This window comes from Mytilus edulis, chromosome 4 (assembly GCF_963676685.1).
Source record: "Mytilus edulis chromosome 4, xbMytEdul2.2, whole genome shotgun sequence".
Taxonomy (NCBI): Eukaryota; Metazoa; Mollusca; class Bivalvia; order Mytilida; family Mytilidae; genus Mytilus; species Mytilus edulis.
In genome coordinates, this window is record NC_092347.1 from 74,369,969 (window position 1) to 74,387,103 (window position 17,135).

Consider the following 17,135-nt stretch of genomic DNA (forward strand, 5'->3'; position numbering starts at 1 on the left):
ATTCGTTTGAAACATGGATTTTCAATTTTTGTTAGATTGCAGTTGCAACATGCAGACATTAAAGTCAAAATGTAAACAGTTTATGAAACGCACTAACTATCAAAACACTTAAAATAATCTTTGAGCCAAGTTTGAAAATTGAGGTTTGAATACCAAGAAATACTTACTTACAAGTGAAAAATAGTATTCTGAAAAAAAATTATTTAGTTCTGTCCAAGTGTTTTTCAATAAAATTATCTGGTCTTTCTGATGTTAATGTGGTTCAAACTGTTTAGATTTTTGATTTTGAAGCATTGTCACTAGACAACAAAGCAAACACTGCTTAAAAATATGATCTGATTGTCTTGGGTTTAAGACAATGTGAAAACAATAATATACACCTATAGAATGAATCTTTTGTTTCAACTATCAAGGTGAAGGTCAACGTCAAGGTCAAAAGTGTGGAAACATAGTTTTTTTATTATTATAAGTAATAGTCATGTTCAGAGAGGATGCAGTCTCCCAAATGTCTTTGTTATTATTACTGTGCATTTTCTTTATTGCACTGTGATTAATAAGTAATTTTTAGGTCAAAATTTCAATAATTTTTATCGTTATTTTAATGGAAATTAGGTCAGATTGCTAAAAACCTTATAGTTTTTGATGATTTACAGATGTGAAAGGTTATTAAGACTGCCAATTAAACAGTAGTTATAGCTAAGAGAAACATATAGACAGAAGGAAATGAACATATTAAGACTCTTCAAGTTGTATGTTTCATCACCTTTCAAGAAGTAGTCAATCTAAGCCAGAAAGATAACAAATTGACTACACATTTGTGCAATAAAATAATTCTTTGTCTTAATTTACAAAAGAGAACATAGAATTGTAATAAAGTGTTATGGTCAGTTGGTCAATTGGCCATTATGAACATTTGTTCTAGACAGTTTATTTATTTTTTCTGACACCTGTCAAATTATCCTGATTGGTGAGAAAAGCTTTTTAGAATTCTCTTACTATGACTGGGCTGACCACACTCTTTTATTAATAGGATCATCTACTAGTAATTATCCTTAAAAAAAGTTTGATAAAAGGTTAAATTAGAATTAAAAAAAGATATATCCATGAAATAAAAACTTGATTTGAATTGCAGAACTGTGAAGGTACTATCTTTTGTCTTGGTCATGTCTATATAAAGTTTTCTACAAACACCTTCATGCAGATGTCAACAGAGCTGTCAAATACTGCAATCTTTCATGTATACTTTTGAACAGCTGATCTTTTATTCAGATTAGCTTTCCAAAATTGTTTCAGGTTGAATTTATGTACAGTAAATCTAAATCAAAATGTTCCTTCATCCAAGCATATCTTGGATGTGCAGGATGAAGGTCATTCTTAGAATATGAGCCTGAGGCTCGAAAGTAATGAATTAGCTTAACTTCTCTATGAGGGGTGAAGCTTACATATAATATCTCTGTTTAAAGAAACAAACTATACCCATAGCTGGCCAGTGACCTTGACCCTAGTATATAAGCACCTGTTCCATAATAACTTGTCATAATTTAAAGCAAGTTTGTGTCGACCAAATATAAAACCCAGTGGAAAAGGGTGGGTCTGACTGATAATCCCTAGGGTGGGAATTAATTACTTTCGAGCCTCAGGCTCATATTCTAAGAATGACCTTCATCCTGCACATCCAAGATATGCTTGGATGGAGGAACATTCTTATTCATATTTCGCCTTCGGTCTCAAGTAATGAATTAGCTTGTTTAAAGTGTAGACACAAACTAAAAACAATTTTTATATAAATGCCAACATTTAATAAAGGATAAAAATCACAATCACAGTAACTACAACTGAAGAAAAGCGTTTTAGTACTGATATTATTCACTTTCCTGTTATAGAACTTGTAAAAGGTTTGATCATATGTCCAGACAAAACTGTTGCCATAATGTCCTTAATAGAACATTCTGAAGCTAAATGCACCTATGAAGAGGTTCCTCTAAATGAGTTAACCTTAAAACCTCGGATAAAATTAGAACTCTCTCTAACTATCTAAACTTTACGAAAAGACTTAGATGAATTCTCTCACCTATTTTGTACACAAAACATGATAAATCATTGTCTTAACAACACAAAGTTTTGGTTTATCAAAACCTTTGATCACCTCGTTAGGTAAACTAACTAACAGATCTAGTATTTTTCAAAAACTCATGTATATGAAAAAATAAAGTGCCATGTCTCTGAATGAAGAAACATAGAATGTAAATCTACAGCTGATAAAGATAGTACTTTAAGGCAGCTGTAGTCAAGGCAAATAAAGACACAAGTATAAAAGACAGTCTTCAATGTTAAATTCTCCAATGAATATTAAGAACTTAAAAAAGATAGCACTAAATTCATCTCCCAAGTGAAAGAGTATCTAACTCTTCAATTGCAGATTCAGGTTTAAGCAACCTTCCACAAATACATGTAGTAAACAAACAAATTAAGTAACATCTATTTCTTAAAGGATAAAGTCTGTTTCAACATAGAACAAGGAAAATTCACATTAAACATGCTGAATATGAAAAGCTTGTGTTTTACAAAAAATTCAATAATCAATAACATCCTTTTTAGATGGTGATAAGGAATTGGTTCTCTTTGAACACACCAAATAATGAAATTTCTCAAAAAATATTGATAATGCTTGATTATAGATGCATGGTCTCCAAGATGAAGTGTAAATATATTTTACAAATGATTCTGAAATCTCCTGTTTATATTAAAGTGATTTCTGAGTATAATACACATGTTTTTACCCTACCGCACAATCAACCCTTCAGGTGTTGGTTCACTTATATTTTTTACAATATACAGTTGAATTAAGTCTCTTCCTGACAGAAAGACATTATCTTCAGTATGCAACATTGTTACTAATTTTTATGCTTAGCAGTTTAACTGGCAAATAAATTAAAATTGGTCTTAGCAAAGAAAACCAACTCTGAGCAGGCCAAAAAGGATAATCAAAAGAGCCTTCTGAACTTTATCACTAATAATTTTCTTTATAATTATCCCCAACAATGAAAAAGATGGGAAAATATAAGGTCTTAATTCTGACCATGAAAAATACAAACATCTCTGAAAGGAGCTTGTTGGTCAAAAGACAACGAAGTAATTCTCTACAGATTTGAAAATGAAAACGTGATAACAACAAAACAAATATATCTTCTTTCAATTGCCATCCTTTTGAATCTGTAAATTTTTTAACCATATGATAAGCCTCAAAATTTTCTTACCAGGAATATAAAGAGCTGTGATAAAAATGTTCTTTCTTGAACACCAAGCCCAAATAATGAAATATTTGTAGTAAGCATGTTAAGTGACAACAAGGTTTTACCTCCTATTGCATAATAAAAGCTACTGAAAATGTATTTTCTGATTGTATAACTCTCTGTGACTAAAACTTTTTTCTCCAAAAGAAAAATATAGCCAACAATACTATGAAATCTATATGAAATGAGCGCATACTCTTAAAGAAGCTCCATCTACCAACAGAAACATTTTCTTCAAATTTGGATCCCAAATCCTTCTTACGAGGAATCTGGTCCAATCCAAAAACTTATTTGGATGGGTCTATAAATCAAATTTTTAATTTCTGATTTTAAAATGTTAAAAAAAATTCACCTACATGTATTGATGAAAATAAATACTGTAACAACTCTACAGTGTTTCAACATTATTTCCCGCCATGTTTCTGCAATGTAACATTCCCACAGATACTGCATTAAAAGCATTCGTCACAAAACCAATATATGATGTAAATCATCTATAATACAGTTACACAATTCTATTTAAGAAGAATTTCCCAAGGGAGATAATATTACCATTTCTCATCTGTCAGAAAAAACTTAAATAGCTCAGTATCAATAATGAGACAAAGGAAAACAATGTGCTTCCAAGAAATGAGTACCAACTTCTCAAAATTTCTTCCGAAGCACAGCTTATCAAGCATTTGCACCACTTCTTCTGTATTCACAATACAATCATCTAAACTCTGATCCATAATAAAAGAATCATCAATGTATAAACTATAGCATGTATATACTTCAAGTGACATTATTTCATAAATACATAGACAGGTTTTAAAACCTTAGTAAAAACTCTTGATACAGAAGCCAATCCAAAACAAAAACATAAATATCATATCAATGTCTTTTCCACATGAATCAGGAAAATGTGATATAATCATAAATGAAACTTAAATATGCATCTGTGTGATCTATAGATGTTAGCTCTCTCTCTATATATATATAGATATTTATCCTAAAAATTTAATTCTAAACAAAAGATAAATGGTCCTGCTCCAAATGCTGATTAGCAACAAGCTAAGTATGTTTGAATTTATCAAATAGATACAGGCCTTGAAGACCAATCTTTCTTAGGAACTAAGAAAATATAGGAAATAAACTGATTTTCCATTGATCGATCAACCTCTTAAATAGCTCCCTTAGCTATCAATTTTTGGACTTCTGAAATTAATTCATCCTTATGAAAGGTGAAATGTATTTAATTCAAAAATGATGAACCTTGTGGTACATCATTAAAAATAATTTTATAACCATTTCTTATTAAATCTAATATCAATAGATCATTAGTAACATTTTCCAAATCATAATATTTAAGTTATCTATACTGTATATATAGCAACTGGTTGAGAAATGTGACCTCTTCGAGATTCCCTGTTCCCTTTTTGAAACCCTCTCCCTCTCAATGAAGGGAATTGCCTACTAGTATAGTCGCCCTGTTGACCAACAGAGCCTCTGCAGTTAAAAAACTGATATTGCCTTTCCCATAACAGCTGGGAGTAAATTAATTGCTAGACCTGGAACCTCTTCCAAGGAATCTAGAATTTGCTTCAGAACCTTTGTATAAACACTAAGTTTGCTTCATGCAATCATAACTAGAAACGTGATAAAGCAACTATCACAACAGAATTACAAAAAGTTTTATCATCTAAATATTTCTGAGCATCTCCTATGGGTCTAACCAGAAACCCATGGTCAAACAAACAAATAGAATTTTACAATAAAATCCTTGTACTATCAAGATCCAATGGCCCATTCTTACAACAAGAAATAGCCAACTCAACAATAGGGGTGATGATCAACCCCTTAATAAAGTATCTCTGGGTTTCCTGCATCTTTGAAACCACAGAGTGGGCCTGTCTAGGCAGTGCCATTTCGATTTTTTATTTATCCTCGACACACTAGGATTGTCACAGTTCTCAGTGTGATAGTATTACCTCTATGAACTTTATATTTTCCTGATTTTATATTTGCTGACATGGTAGTAATATTTACAATTTTGGGATTTTCAAAGCAAAATCATGATTAAACTGTTCAACAAACAGGATGAGATAATGGACCATTAATCTCACTAATAGAAGCCTTAAAGGCTTCTGAAAACCTTAATGCAGGATCAAAAGATGAATCAAATTCAACTCCGACTGGACTATCATCAGCCATGGCACAAACTCCAAAAGGAGGTACATACACAGTATCATTTCAGTAGTTCAGATCAAAATATAGAACTAAATCTTCATTAAAGTAAGCCTCTAATGGCAAAAATCAAATATAGCAGCAGGTTTCTCTACAAACTCTGCTTGAGTTAAAGGCAGTAAAACTGTCTCAAACCTCATGATTCATACAGGTTCTTTACTACATTAATAATAATGAGTCAATGTATCAATATACATGCCTATCTTAAAACTCAACAGCACTTTCGTAAGAAACATTCACAAATCAAGTAGATTTTGAAGCTATACAAGTAGCACTAGATTTAAAAACTTACTTTTTACAGGTTCTGTTGCTTTGTCAATTATTTCCAATTGCCATGCCATTATGATCTTTTATAAAACTACTAGGTTTTATAACTGTTTAAGAAGAGGATTTATTCAAAATACCTCTTGTTTTCCTATTAAATTTATCATCTTTAATTTCTAAAACATCATTCTAAACATCTTGCAAAAACAATACATTTGCATAAACAAATTCAGCCATTGTAATACAAAAATGTGTACCTGTGCAGGTAAAACACGTGTAAATTGTGAAGAGTACTCACGACCTTCAGGTGAATAGAAATACTTTTAAATATCTACCTGTTTAACAAACAGGAGTATGAATTAAGTAACAAATGTGCCGTACATCGTAGTGTACTAAGGCAAAAACTTAATGAATATATAAAATTGTCATACATCGTAGACAATAAAATATTTAATTAATTTCCATGAACACTTGTCATACATCGTAGACAAGAAATTTTTAAATTCATTTCCATCAACACTTGTCATACATCGTAGACAATTGAGGAAGTATTATTTCTAAATAACAAAATAACATTAGAACTTGTCGTACATCGTAGACAAGTTAATGTAACTTTAGTAACTCTCTCCCAAATTTAAGATAAAAATAAAATAACTAAAAAGAATTCAAGTGAAGTGTTCACTTCACCCCTCTAGAAAAATAATGACAAGTTATTATGGAACAGGTGCTTATATACTAGGGTCAAGGTCACTGGCCAGCTATGGGTATAGTTTGTTTCTTTAAACAGAGATATTATATGTAAGCTTCACCCCTCATAGAGAAGTTAAGCTAATTCATTACTTGAGACCGAAGGCGAAATATGAATAAGAATCATTGATAGCAAGCTGGTTCTCATGACACCTATAACAAATTCAACACTTTGCAAGAAAGGTGAATGATGCCAAAGGGACATTGGAAATCATAATTCAATAATAAAGTTACAATGCCATGGCTGAAAAGAAGAAAGACCAACAGACAAACAATAGTACACAAAACACAACATTGAAAACTAAAGATTCTCAGCAACAGGAAACATTACAAAAAAATGGATTATAGAGATGTAGATAAAATTCTAGTCAGAAGATGAGTAAAAGGATAAATTTGTTAAGGCATGTATGATTTCAGTTAGTACTGTATGTTTTTCTTTTTTATTGCTGTATCATTGTGACATTATAATTGAAGAAGCCTGGTGAAAGGCTCACAGCTTAGTATCAAATGATGTTAAAAGCATACTGTTGTATTACTACTGAGTATAGTAGGTGTCTACCAGCCATGCCAAAACTTAATGGTTCTGATGTCCCCATAAATCTTTTTAAAACAGTAACAATATATTACACATGTTGTGAAAGTTGCCAAATGGAAGATAGAGTGATATTGAGGAATGGTATGCACGGTGCAATTTCATACATTTACTCATCGGCAAAAAAAATCACAGTTGAAGAGCTGGCAATTATTGACTTTTCATCTTTTTCTCACTTTCATGCTACATTGATAGAATTATGCAAACAATTTGTGCAGCATTTGGCGGGTGTTTTTTTTATCTTTGGTAATTATGTGTATTAAGATTTTTGTGATCATTAGAGCTAGCAGTCTTTACATGTTTCAATTTGCAGGAAATTAAGATATGACATTAGATAATAGATGAGAGATCTATTATTACACAATACTGTTCTATTATTACACAATACTGTTTGTTAGTTTTGATAGCTAGAGTTTCTGATTCAATGATATGGTTGTTTTTAATTGGCCAGTAGTGAATTCTGAAGAATGCTTTAGGTTTTTGAATACCTTATTAATGGACAATTTAGTTTTCTTTAATTTCTTGAAATAGTTTACCTTGATCTCAATGAATTAGAATAGAATACTGATGGTATCAATGATTTTGTCAAGCAATTTTGTGAAAATGAGTTATTGATTGATGGAAGTGTAACATATACCCGGTAGGCTAAATTGTTGAGAGAACAAGTTTTCAAAATATCAGTTAAAAAACATATCAAAATAAGTCTTTTAAATAAAAAAATGGAATTGAAATGAAATATATTATTAGCATTTAAAAACCATTCTGTAGTAAGAATTATTATGTAAGATATATCCTTCTTTTGTCAAAAGGCATTTTACTTTTATTGAGATTGAGGAAAATAAGAAAAATGTAAGCAGATATATCTTTTAAACAAAAAGATGGCCAAGTGCATAATTTTGCTGTTGGAAACCTGAAAATCATTTTGATTAACGTGAAAAGTGAGAGATTCATTGCAGTTTCGTTCTGAAGATTTATTGAAATGTATTGAAATTCAATGACTGGTTTAGGACGATTTGTGACAAACAATTGGACATATCAACATACTCTTTTCAACTAAAGAGATGGTGCCACATGTAGAGCAGGATCTGCTTACCTTTCCTATGCTTCCAAGATCACCCCAAGTTTTTGGTGGGGTTTGTGTTACTAAGACAGTCTTTAGTTTTCAAGTTGTTTTGTATTGTGTACTTTTCTAGCCATGAAATTGTCAGTATATTTTTGAATGTCCTTCAATATCTTTTGCCTCTCTTTTATTGTAAATGATAAAACTGTTGATCTTCTTGCATAACAAAAGTAATGCAATAGATTTCTAAGGATTAAGGAGTTTGAAAGGCTTTCAAAAGAGCTATTTTTGTATCTTTAACTAAACCAAATCTTAAAACCTTTTTTTTTTTAAATAAAACTGATTAAAAATTTGACAAACTCTGCAGTATTGTGTCTTTCTATTAAAGATAATTTTTAGAAGTATTATACATTGAGAGATTTTGCAGTTACATATTATGAGCATGGTGGGGGGTGTTACTTATCTTGGAGTTAGAACGATGATAACAGAGACATTTAAATTATAAACTATAAGTTTTACATTTAACATTCATTTTTGCACCTTTTATATTCAGAATTCTTTTTGCCCTGCCTATGGTAGTACTTCTGTCCTTCCCTAAGTTAAAGATTTGTTTAACTGACATTTAATTTTTTGTTGAAGGTAACATTTACCATGAAGATGAAGTCAACCTGAAACTGTACCCATGGTCATTATTTAGTGGCATCAAGGGGTCAGACTTTTAGATTCAATTTGCCAACTTCCTTTGTCAACATTCCTCCAGAGGCTATCTCTGTACACTACGTTTTTTTTCTGGGCCAATAAAACCTGACCTAGGATATATAGCCAATAGTTTTGAAACATCTTCAAGAACAGGGAACATTTTAACTTTATAAAATAGAGATAAACTAATTAACACAAATTTAATATTTTTTTCATTTGAATATCATTCTAGTTGAATTGACATTAACTTAGATGACAGGAAATGGCCAAACTGTAAACATCATGATCAAATTTTCTAGATTTGGCCATTTTTAAGATTGTTTCTCTGCGACCTAATGTCTAAGTAGAAAGGATGCTATTCATGTTTTTTTAAGTGTTTACACTAGAATCATTTTAAAAGTCAGCTGTTCTTATTAATTACAAGAAATGCTAATAGTCTTTAACTTTTACTCTCAAAAAGTGAAGAAGTTTTTATAGCGTTTCCTGTTTAGAGAGCTTTTTACTGTTTTGTAATTTTCAGTCAAAATTTGATTTTGCCGATAAGAAAATTTGTGACATTTGTTGGAATCTGAAACTGTCATCATTTGTGAATAACTTCCTGCCAGTTTATGCTGTAATTTTAAAGATAAGCATGCTTGAAATCTTGACACTGTAAAGAAAATTTAATGGAAATTTCATATGTGATAATTGGAAGCAGAAAATAAAATACTTGGGTTTTCATATCACCCCTGCAGTTGAAGTATGAAGATTTCCGGAAGAAATTGTTCGAGTTATGATACATATTATTTCAGTATGACCTTGATGTAAGATTTTTAAACATAAACATACTACTTTCTAGTATGTCAAATAAAGGATAAAAAAGAGGAAATGCCAACAATACAATTTTTTCTCTGAAAAAAATATATCCCATCTGATTTTTTGTCGAGCCTGCGACTTTTGTGGCAGAAAGCTTGACATAGGGATAGTGATCAGGTGCGGCATTAGCTAACTTCTTAAAAGCTATATATTTTAGAAGGTTGAAGACCTGGATGCTTCATACTTTGTATATGGATGCCTCATATTACAAAGTTTCCGTCAGTCACATGTCCAATGTCCTTGACCTCATTTTCATGGTTCAGGGACTACCGGTACTTAAAAAAAAAGTTCAGATTTTTTGTAATGTTAAAATCTCTCTGATTATAAGTAATAGGATAACTATATTTGGTATGTGCGTACCTTGTAAGGTCTTCATGCCCATCAGACAGTATTCACTTGACCTTGACCTCATTTCATGGATCAGTGAACAAGGTTAAGTTTTGGTGGTCAAGTCCATATCTCAGATACTATAAGCAATTGGTATAGTAATTATTCTGTGTATTGAAGGACTGTAAGGTGTACATGTCCAACTGGCAGGTGTCATCTGACCTTGACCTCATTTTCATGGTTCAGTGGTCAAATTTAAGTTTTTGAGTTTGGTGTTTTTTTCTAATACTATATGCAATAGGTCAACTATATTGGGTGTATGGAAATGTTTTATGAACTATATGTTAGTCGTGCAGGTTTTATTTGACCTTGACCTCATTTTCACGGTTCATTGCTCAGTGTTGAGTTTTTGTGTTTCAGTCTGTTTTTCTTAAACTTTTAGCAATAGGTCATCTATATTTGTTGTATGGAAGAATTGTTAGCTGTACATGCTGAACATGCCTGGCATGGTTCATCTGACCACGACCTCATGGTTCATTGGTCAATGTTTAGTTTTCTTGGTTAATGTTATTTGTATGTGACAGTTGTAATAAAGCTTTATATTTAGGACTATCAACATAATATCAATGATAAGTAAAGAAGGCGAGACATTTCAGCCTGTGCTCTCTTGTTGTTATAATGAAAAAGTCACAACAATTTTGGAATTTTCAGTTTTTCATGTACCCTTAGTTGTATTGCTGGCTCATATAAGCAGGCTCTATAAGTGTCAATTTTGCCAAACAAATGATCATTTGCATTCTATATTGGTGTTGTATGTACCAGATTGTTTATATTAATAATGATGGTTTAATTTGTTATTGCCCCCAGGGGGTCCATATGATTGCTATAATAAAATATTTGATTTGCTTTGAATTAATACTTGTATTCTGGCAATCAAATGATCTGATATTGAATAGATTCTGTTAATCTGTTTCTCATAAACAAAAGATAATATCACCATTCAGTCTTATGAAACTGCTCAACACATTGGAGATTATTTGTGTCTACATTTTACCACCCAGATCCTTGAAACCATGGAAATATTACACACTTACATGTAATTGTGCACTTGCTTGTATGGACTTTTTTGCCCCCCCCCCCTTTTTTTTGTTCCAGAATCTTTTGATCAATTTTCTGCATAATGACATGCATTTATTGTATGGGATGGTCTAGTTGACCTTTGCATGTTGACCAAAGTTGTAGCTTTTTCTCAGATTTTTGTTCAGGATGCAGACATCAATATCCTCTGGACTCACCATGGTTTTTGTAGCTTTATTTCATCTCCTCTTATAAAAAGCATGTCTATTAACTCTTGCTGATACATTTTAGTTTTGTTTCAGAGGCCTGTGGTTTGATTCCACGTATGGTAATCTACTGAAATGTGATCCATTTGGAAACATCATGGTTTGTGTTCATGGTTTCAAGTTTATGAATAGGTAAGTGATTTATTTTATTTTCCAATTGATAATTGATACGACAAGAAGATTCAAGCAGACGACACTATTTCAGAAAACAAAAGGTATGTATTTACATGTTCAATATAATTTATGTAAGTTTAAAAAATATTTTCATCACATTCTTGTCAACTCTCAGAACTTTGCTTATAATAATAAGGTAAAACACAATCAAGTATCTTAAGAAAAAGAAAAACTGACAGTACCAGGGGCGGATCCAGCAATTTTATAAAGGGGGGTTCTCAACCCAGAGTAAAGGGGGGTTCCAACTATATGCTCCCATTCAAATGCATTGATCGGCCAAAAAAAGGGGGGATTCCAACCCCTGGAACCCCCCCCCCCCCCCCCCCCCCCTGGATCCGCCAATGAGTACCATTGCAAAAGAATACAAAACAAAAAGATAACAGTCCTCAAAACACTGCTTAAAAAGTAAAAAACTGAGCAACTCAGTCCCGATGAAAAACGAGGGGTGATCTCTGGTGTTTATGTTCATGTGAAATCCTTTACTTTTTTCATGGAAAGTATACAAATTTGTTAATCAACCATCAATCAATCAATCATACAAATTTAAGATTAAGACTTTGATGAACTTTGATACTGACACAGGTTAGGCAATCTGGTTTTGAAAATCTAGGAAATAGCCATAGTATTATTAAAATATAATATGATCACCCATGACCTGAATTTTATATAAACAACAAGTAGTATTTTGATGAAAAAGAGTTACAAACAAAAGCTTTTCTTCTCTATTCATAAATTCATAAAGCGTTTGATATGACATGTTCTATCATAAAGCTGTAGGAGTTCTATACAGATATATGTGGTATGAAACATAAACTGAAGCTGCTGTTGAAAATTATGATGAGAAAATTTCTCATAAAGACACTTTTTCATAAAATTATGATTGGTGTGCTTTGTTTTGGAGGAAGTCATAACTTATCTTACACAATTTCAAGAGTAGAAGGTGCGAATAATTGTTCATTAAATGAGTTTAACAAACGTTTGTTACGATGAAGCAGAAAGAAGCAATATGGCTATGTACTATAGAAGATCACAAAATTCATAGAAAGAGCTACTTGATATATCTATTTTAGTGTTTAGCACCTGTCAGTCATATGGAATTCATTATAAACTCTGAAAACTTCAGTTTGTTTTGTTTAGAAATTACATATTTCATGAAAAGCCATTTGTTTATTTAAGAACAGCACTTGGGTCATAGAAATAAAGCTGAAATAAATTAAAAATGTCTCATAACTCTCTGTCAATGTTTGCAGAGTTTTACATTTTTCTTTTGATTTTTTTTTTCTCAATTAGTTGAAATGATTCCTAGTTTATTAAATTCATTGTAATGTTCTTCTGTTAATGTTTTATGATATGCAAATATATGTCAAATCAGTCACTTTTTCCCTAGTTTTTTTCAACATGTTAACTGTAGACCATTTATATATTTCACAAAAAAATTTACACAATGTGTTGCGGAAATAGAAAAAGGATATTATTTTGCTTAAAATTCCATTTTTTTTGTAAATTCATGAGTACTTCTGTAAAAAAATAACTAATATTATTGCTATGATTAACAAAGGACTTTTGGTATGAGTCTATATGAGACAGCAATAAAAAAAAAATAGATATATATATGTAAAGTTACTTTGGAAAGATTTTACATAATTTTGCAGTGAGCAAACTCAACAAGAATGTCCATTTTAATCTATTGCTATCTTCAAAATACAACTGATGTTACAGTTTTAATAACCATGGAGATTAATAGAAATAATAAGATGTGGTATGAGTGCCAATGAGAAAACTCTCCATCCAAGTTCAAATTTGTAAAAGTAAACCATTATAGGTCAAAGTAGGGCCTGCAATACTGACCAACAAACTATAAAGGGCCCCAAAATTGACTAGTGTAAAGCCATTCAAACAGGCCCCTTTCAGCACTCATTTCTATTTCATGGGGACAGTTTTATTGGTGGAGAGAGTAGGAGGGCCAGGAAACGCCTCGAAAGGACCATGACCATTGATAGGCAATCCTAGTCAAGATCTAATTTATATGCCTTCAATCTCTCCATAAAAATGTGGATTTCTACAAAAAATAAATCTAAAGGCCATGTTTTCTGTATTTTATTTTGCCACAAATCCTTGACACTGAGGAGTACATTTGTACAATTTTAATGGCTGCATATTATTGCGTCACATGTTCTAAGTTATATAATGTGCTTGTATTGTCATTGTATGTTTTCTCCTTTTACAAGCACCTGCATCGAATTAGCTTGGTACAGTCCTTCTTATTAAAGTACTCAGTCATTATACCTGAAAAAGAAATGTTATTTTAATGATTGATAATTAGTCGAAAGTTATTTTTATAGATATTTAATTTTAATCCTTTGCATAATGGTGACAGACTGAAGTATTTTCAATGATGGATTTATCATTTATTTCACATCAAACAAATGGTCAAAGCTTAACACCTGTGTCCAATGACCATGCATTGTAACCTTGACCATCCAAAATCAAGGTGTGCTACAAGCTTCTTTTGTTCAATTAGCAAAAACTTCAAAATAATTGTAGAACTAAATGTAAGATACCATTGATGGTGATAATAATGTCCTTCCTGTTAGCTATATAAAAGTTCTAGTTTTGACTATTGAATCACCTTTTGAAAGAAGTCTTTATCTATTTATTACCTTAGTTAATAGATATAGGAAGATGTGGTATGAGTGCCAATGAGACAACTTTCCATCCAAGTCACAATTTGTAAAAGTAAACCATTATAGGTCAAGGTACGGTCTTCAACACAGAGCCTAGGCTCACACTGAACAGCAAGCTATAAAGGGCCCCAAAACTTACTAGTGTAAAACTATTCAAACGGGAAAAACAATGGTCATATCTATATATAAAAGCATTGATAGTTCTGAAAAACAATCTTTTTCCCTCCAATACTTACAGTGGAATAAAATTGAGAATGGAAATGGGGAATGTGTCAAAGAGACAACAACCCGCCCAAATAAAAAACAACAGCAGAGGGTCACCAACAGGTCTTCAATGTAGCGAGAAATTCCCGCACCCGGAGGCGTCCTTCAGCTGGCCCCTAAACAAATATATACTAGTCCAGTGATAATGAACGCCATACTAATTTCCAAATTGTACACAAGAAACTAAAATTAAAATAATACAAGACTAACAAAGGCCAGAGCAATTTAAACATCCCTCTATCACACCCTATTACAGGCTATCACTTAAACAGATAAATTAGGATCTGTGTTTTAGATTGCCATTTAAAACAATTGTTTATGCTATTGTATAGAGAAGATTTTTGTCTGCGGTTCTAGGTGTCATTGAAATACAATGGATTTTGCAATGGTGTCCTGCAGATTTTAATCTGTAATACCAATTCCATTGACTACACCCTTGCTGGTAATAGGGTGTGTCTATCTATATACACAACCAGGATGTGAGACAGGTGTGAAATGGTTTTGAATTGTGTCTATGAAATCCAACTTTTCAAGGTTAAATTTTGTTATTCAATGACCTTGAATAAGCCTTTTGCTTCCCAAGGTTTCTTCAGATCAGTCTAAAGTTTGCCATGCTTCTATATTTTAATACATTTCTGAAACCATCTTTTTGTTTTGTTGTAATTAATTCACTTCTTTTCTTGTGGCTTATTCTGTTGTTAAATCTAAGTGTGCAGTTAAGTATTTTTCCCGGGAGGGTTTGTCTCAGAAGTTTTGGTTCCATCCACAATAAATATGATTTGGGGATTAAAGATGAACCCATGCTGTTAACATGGATTTTCTTGAGATGCTATAACCAATGATAATCTCTTTATCACTATTTTACAAATGATATTGTTAATTTCTATGACAATGGGCATGTTTCTAGTGATAATTGTTCTTATCACTCTACTGTGCTGAGAAAGGAAATTATCAGTCAGTAAAATCAAAGGAAAATTTCGTAAAATAATTATAATTTAGGAGCGAATCTTTCATTGTTTTTTATTATTTGTTGTAATGTATGTTTTAATAAAAATGTGTTAAACTAATACATCTCTCTACTAATTGGTAGCTAAACAAAAGAATTAAAAAAAATGTTCGAACTTTTTGAACTTTTGAGAAAGTCACTAACAACAGTACATTTTTTCCAAAATGTGTTTTTACTTTATAATCTATTGTTTGATTAAAGGTGGATGCTCCTAATTCCATATAATTTAAAAAGTAAATTGGAGGCTGTCAATCATAAATGCCAGATTCTATGGAGTACTTCACAGTATGCTGAGTATTAATTTTGGCAAATTATTTTCAGGGAGTTGTTTATTAATCAATATAAACACTTTAACATGATAAAAATTGTATTCATATGTTGTGATGATAGCTAGGATGCTGCGTACTATCTTTAATGTAATGAAATATGGCTTAAATAAAAGATATGATAAATCTTGCTTTATGTAAGTAAAAGTTGTTGAATACTTACTAGAAAGTGCAATGTAAATGACGATAATACCACTGTTAATAAAAGAGGATGTGGGGTATTCCTGTTTATCAGCAACTGAAGGTCAAATTGAACTGCAAGTGAAGGTCAAATTGAACAGCAACTGAAGGTAAAAAACAAAACAAAATGGTTATATGTTAACAATAGACAGGTCTTACAATGAGTACAGGAAGACTAAAATAAGCCCAGAAAATATGTGAAGAAATTTTGCAGTGATATTCAAAGATCAACCTAGTCATTTTTTTTAAAATACCTAAAACAATAAAAAATATCAAAAGGTAACAACAGGCACATGAACATGTGGCTGGGTTAAACTTTTTTTCTCAAGTCAAATCCCTCCTTGTACATGTATTTTGTAATACAGTACTGTTGAAATTCAACATACACCATCTGAATATACAAAGACAATCAAGAGTACCCTTGAACTTTACATCAGATTCTCCTAAATAAAATTTCATGATATATATCAGTGTAATCATTGTACGACTGACACAGTTTTCCTCTATTACATAATATATTTTTAAGAAGGCCATATGAATTTCTAATATATTATTGAAATAGCAAAAAGATATAAAAGATTATGTGGTTAACGTACAGGAGACATCAACCCAATGACATGGAAAAATCAAAGACATTTTCAGGTTAATATACAGCCTTAAATGGTATACAAATGATGTCTATATAGTATTCTTGCACAAAATCACCCTGATCATACCAAAGTTATGAATAAACCCTGATCATAGCATAGTTATGAATTAGACTGACTATTTGCCACTGAACCTTAAGCACCTACCAATCAATCAATCAATTGGAGACTACACAAGATCCATCATTTATACCTTGCTCCCTATTTTTATTATTAAGAGAACAAAAGAAAACCACTGCCAAGGTTCCTGACTTGTGACCTTACAGCATAAGGTCAAATGTCAGAGACAGCAGCCTATCAGTGTGATTATATATATGTCAACTGATCACTTTGTGTTTTGCTTTCTGCTTGTTAATTTCTACATCTTATTTTCAAACCCAGTTTTTTTGTTGGATTTGGACTGACTGTATTCTCTCCATCATACAGTTTTTATTTCATTTTCTAAACT

General features: G+C 31.6%; 1 protein-coding gene and 1 long non-coding RNA gene across 2 annotated transcripts in view; one reads left to right on the plus strand and one right to left on the minus strand.

Annotated features, from left to right (window-relative positions):
• LOC139520518 (cytosolic purine 5'-nucleotidase-like) overlaps window positions 1-17,135 on the plus strand; it is a 94,256-nt gene that overhangs the window by 23,638 nt on the left and 53,483 nt on the right. The window contains exon 5 of the mRNA XM_071313204.1: window positions 11,443-11,538. Within this exon, the coding sequence (XP_071169305.1) occupies window positions 11,443-11,538 (96 nt within the window). The remainder of the gene's footprint in view (window positions 1-11,442; window positions 11,539-17,135) is intronic.
• Window positions 13,662-16,156, minus strand: LOC139520519 (uncharacterized). Its single transcript, XR_011663903.1, has 2 exons — window positions 16,024-16,156; window positions 13,662-13,866 (listed from the first exon to the last, which is right to left on the minus strand). It is a non-coding gene; the product is annotated as an uncharacterized lncRNA (long non-coding RNA).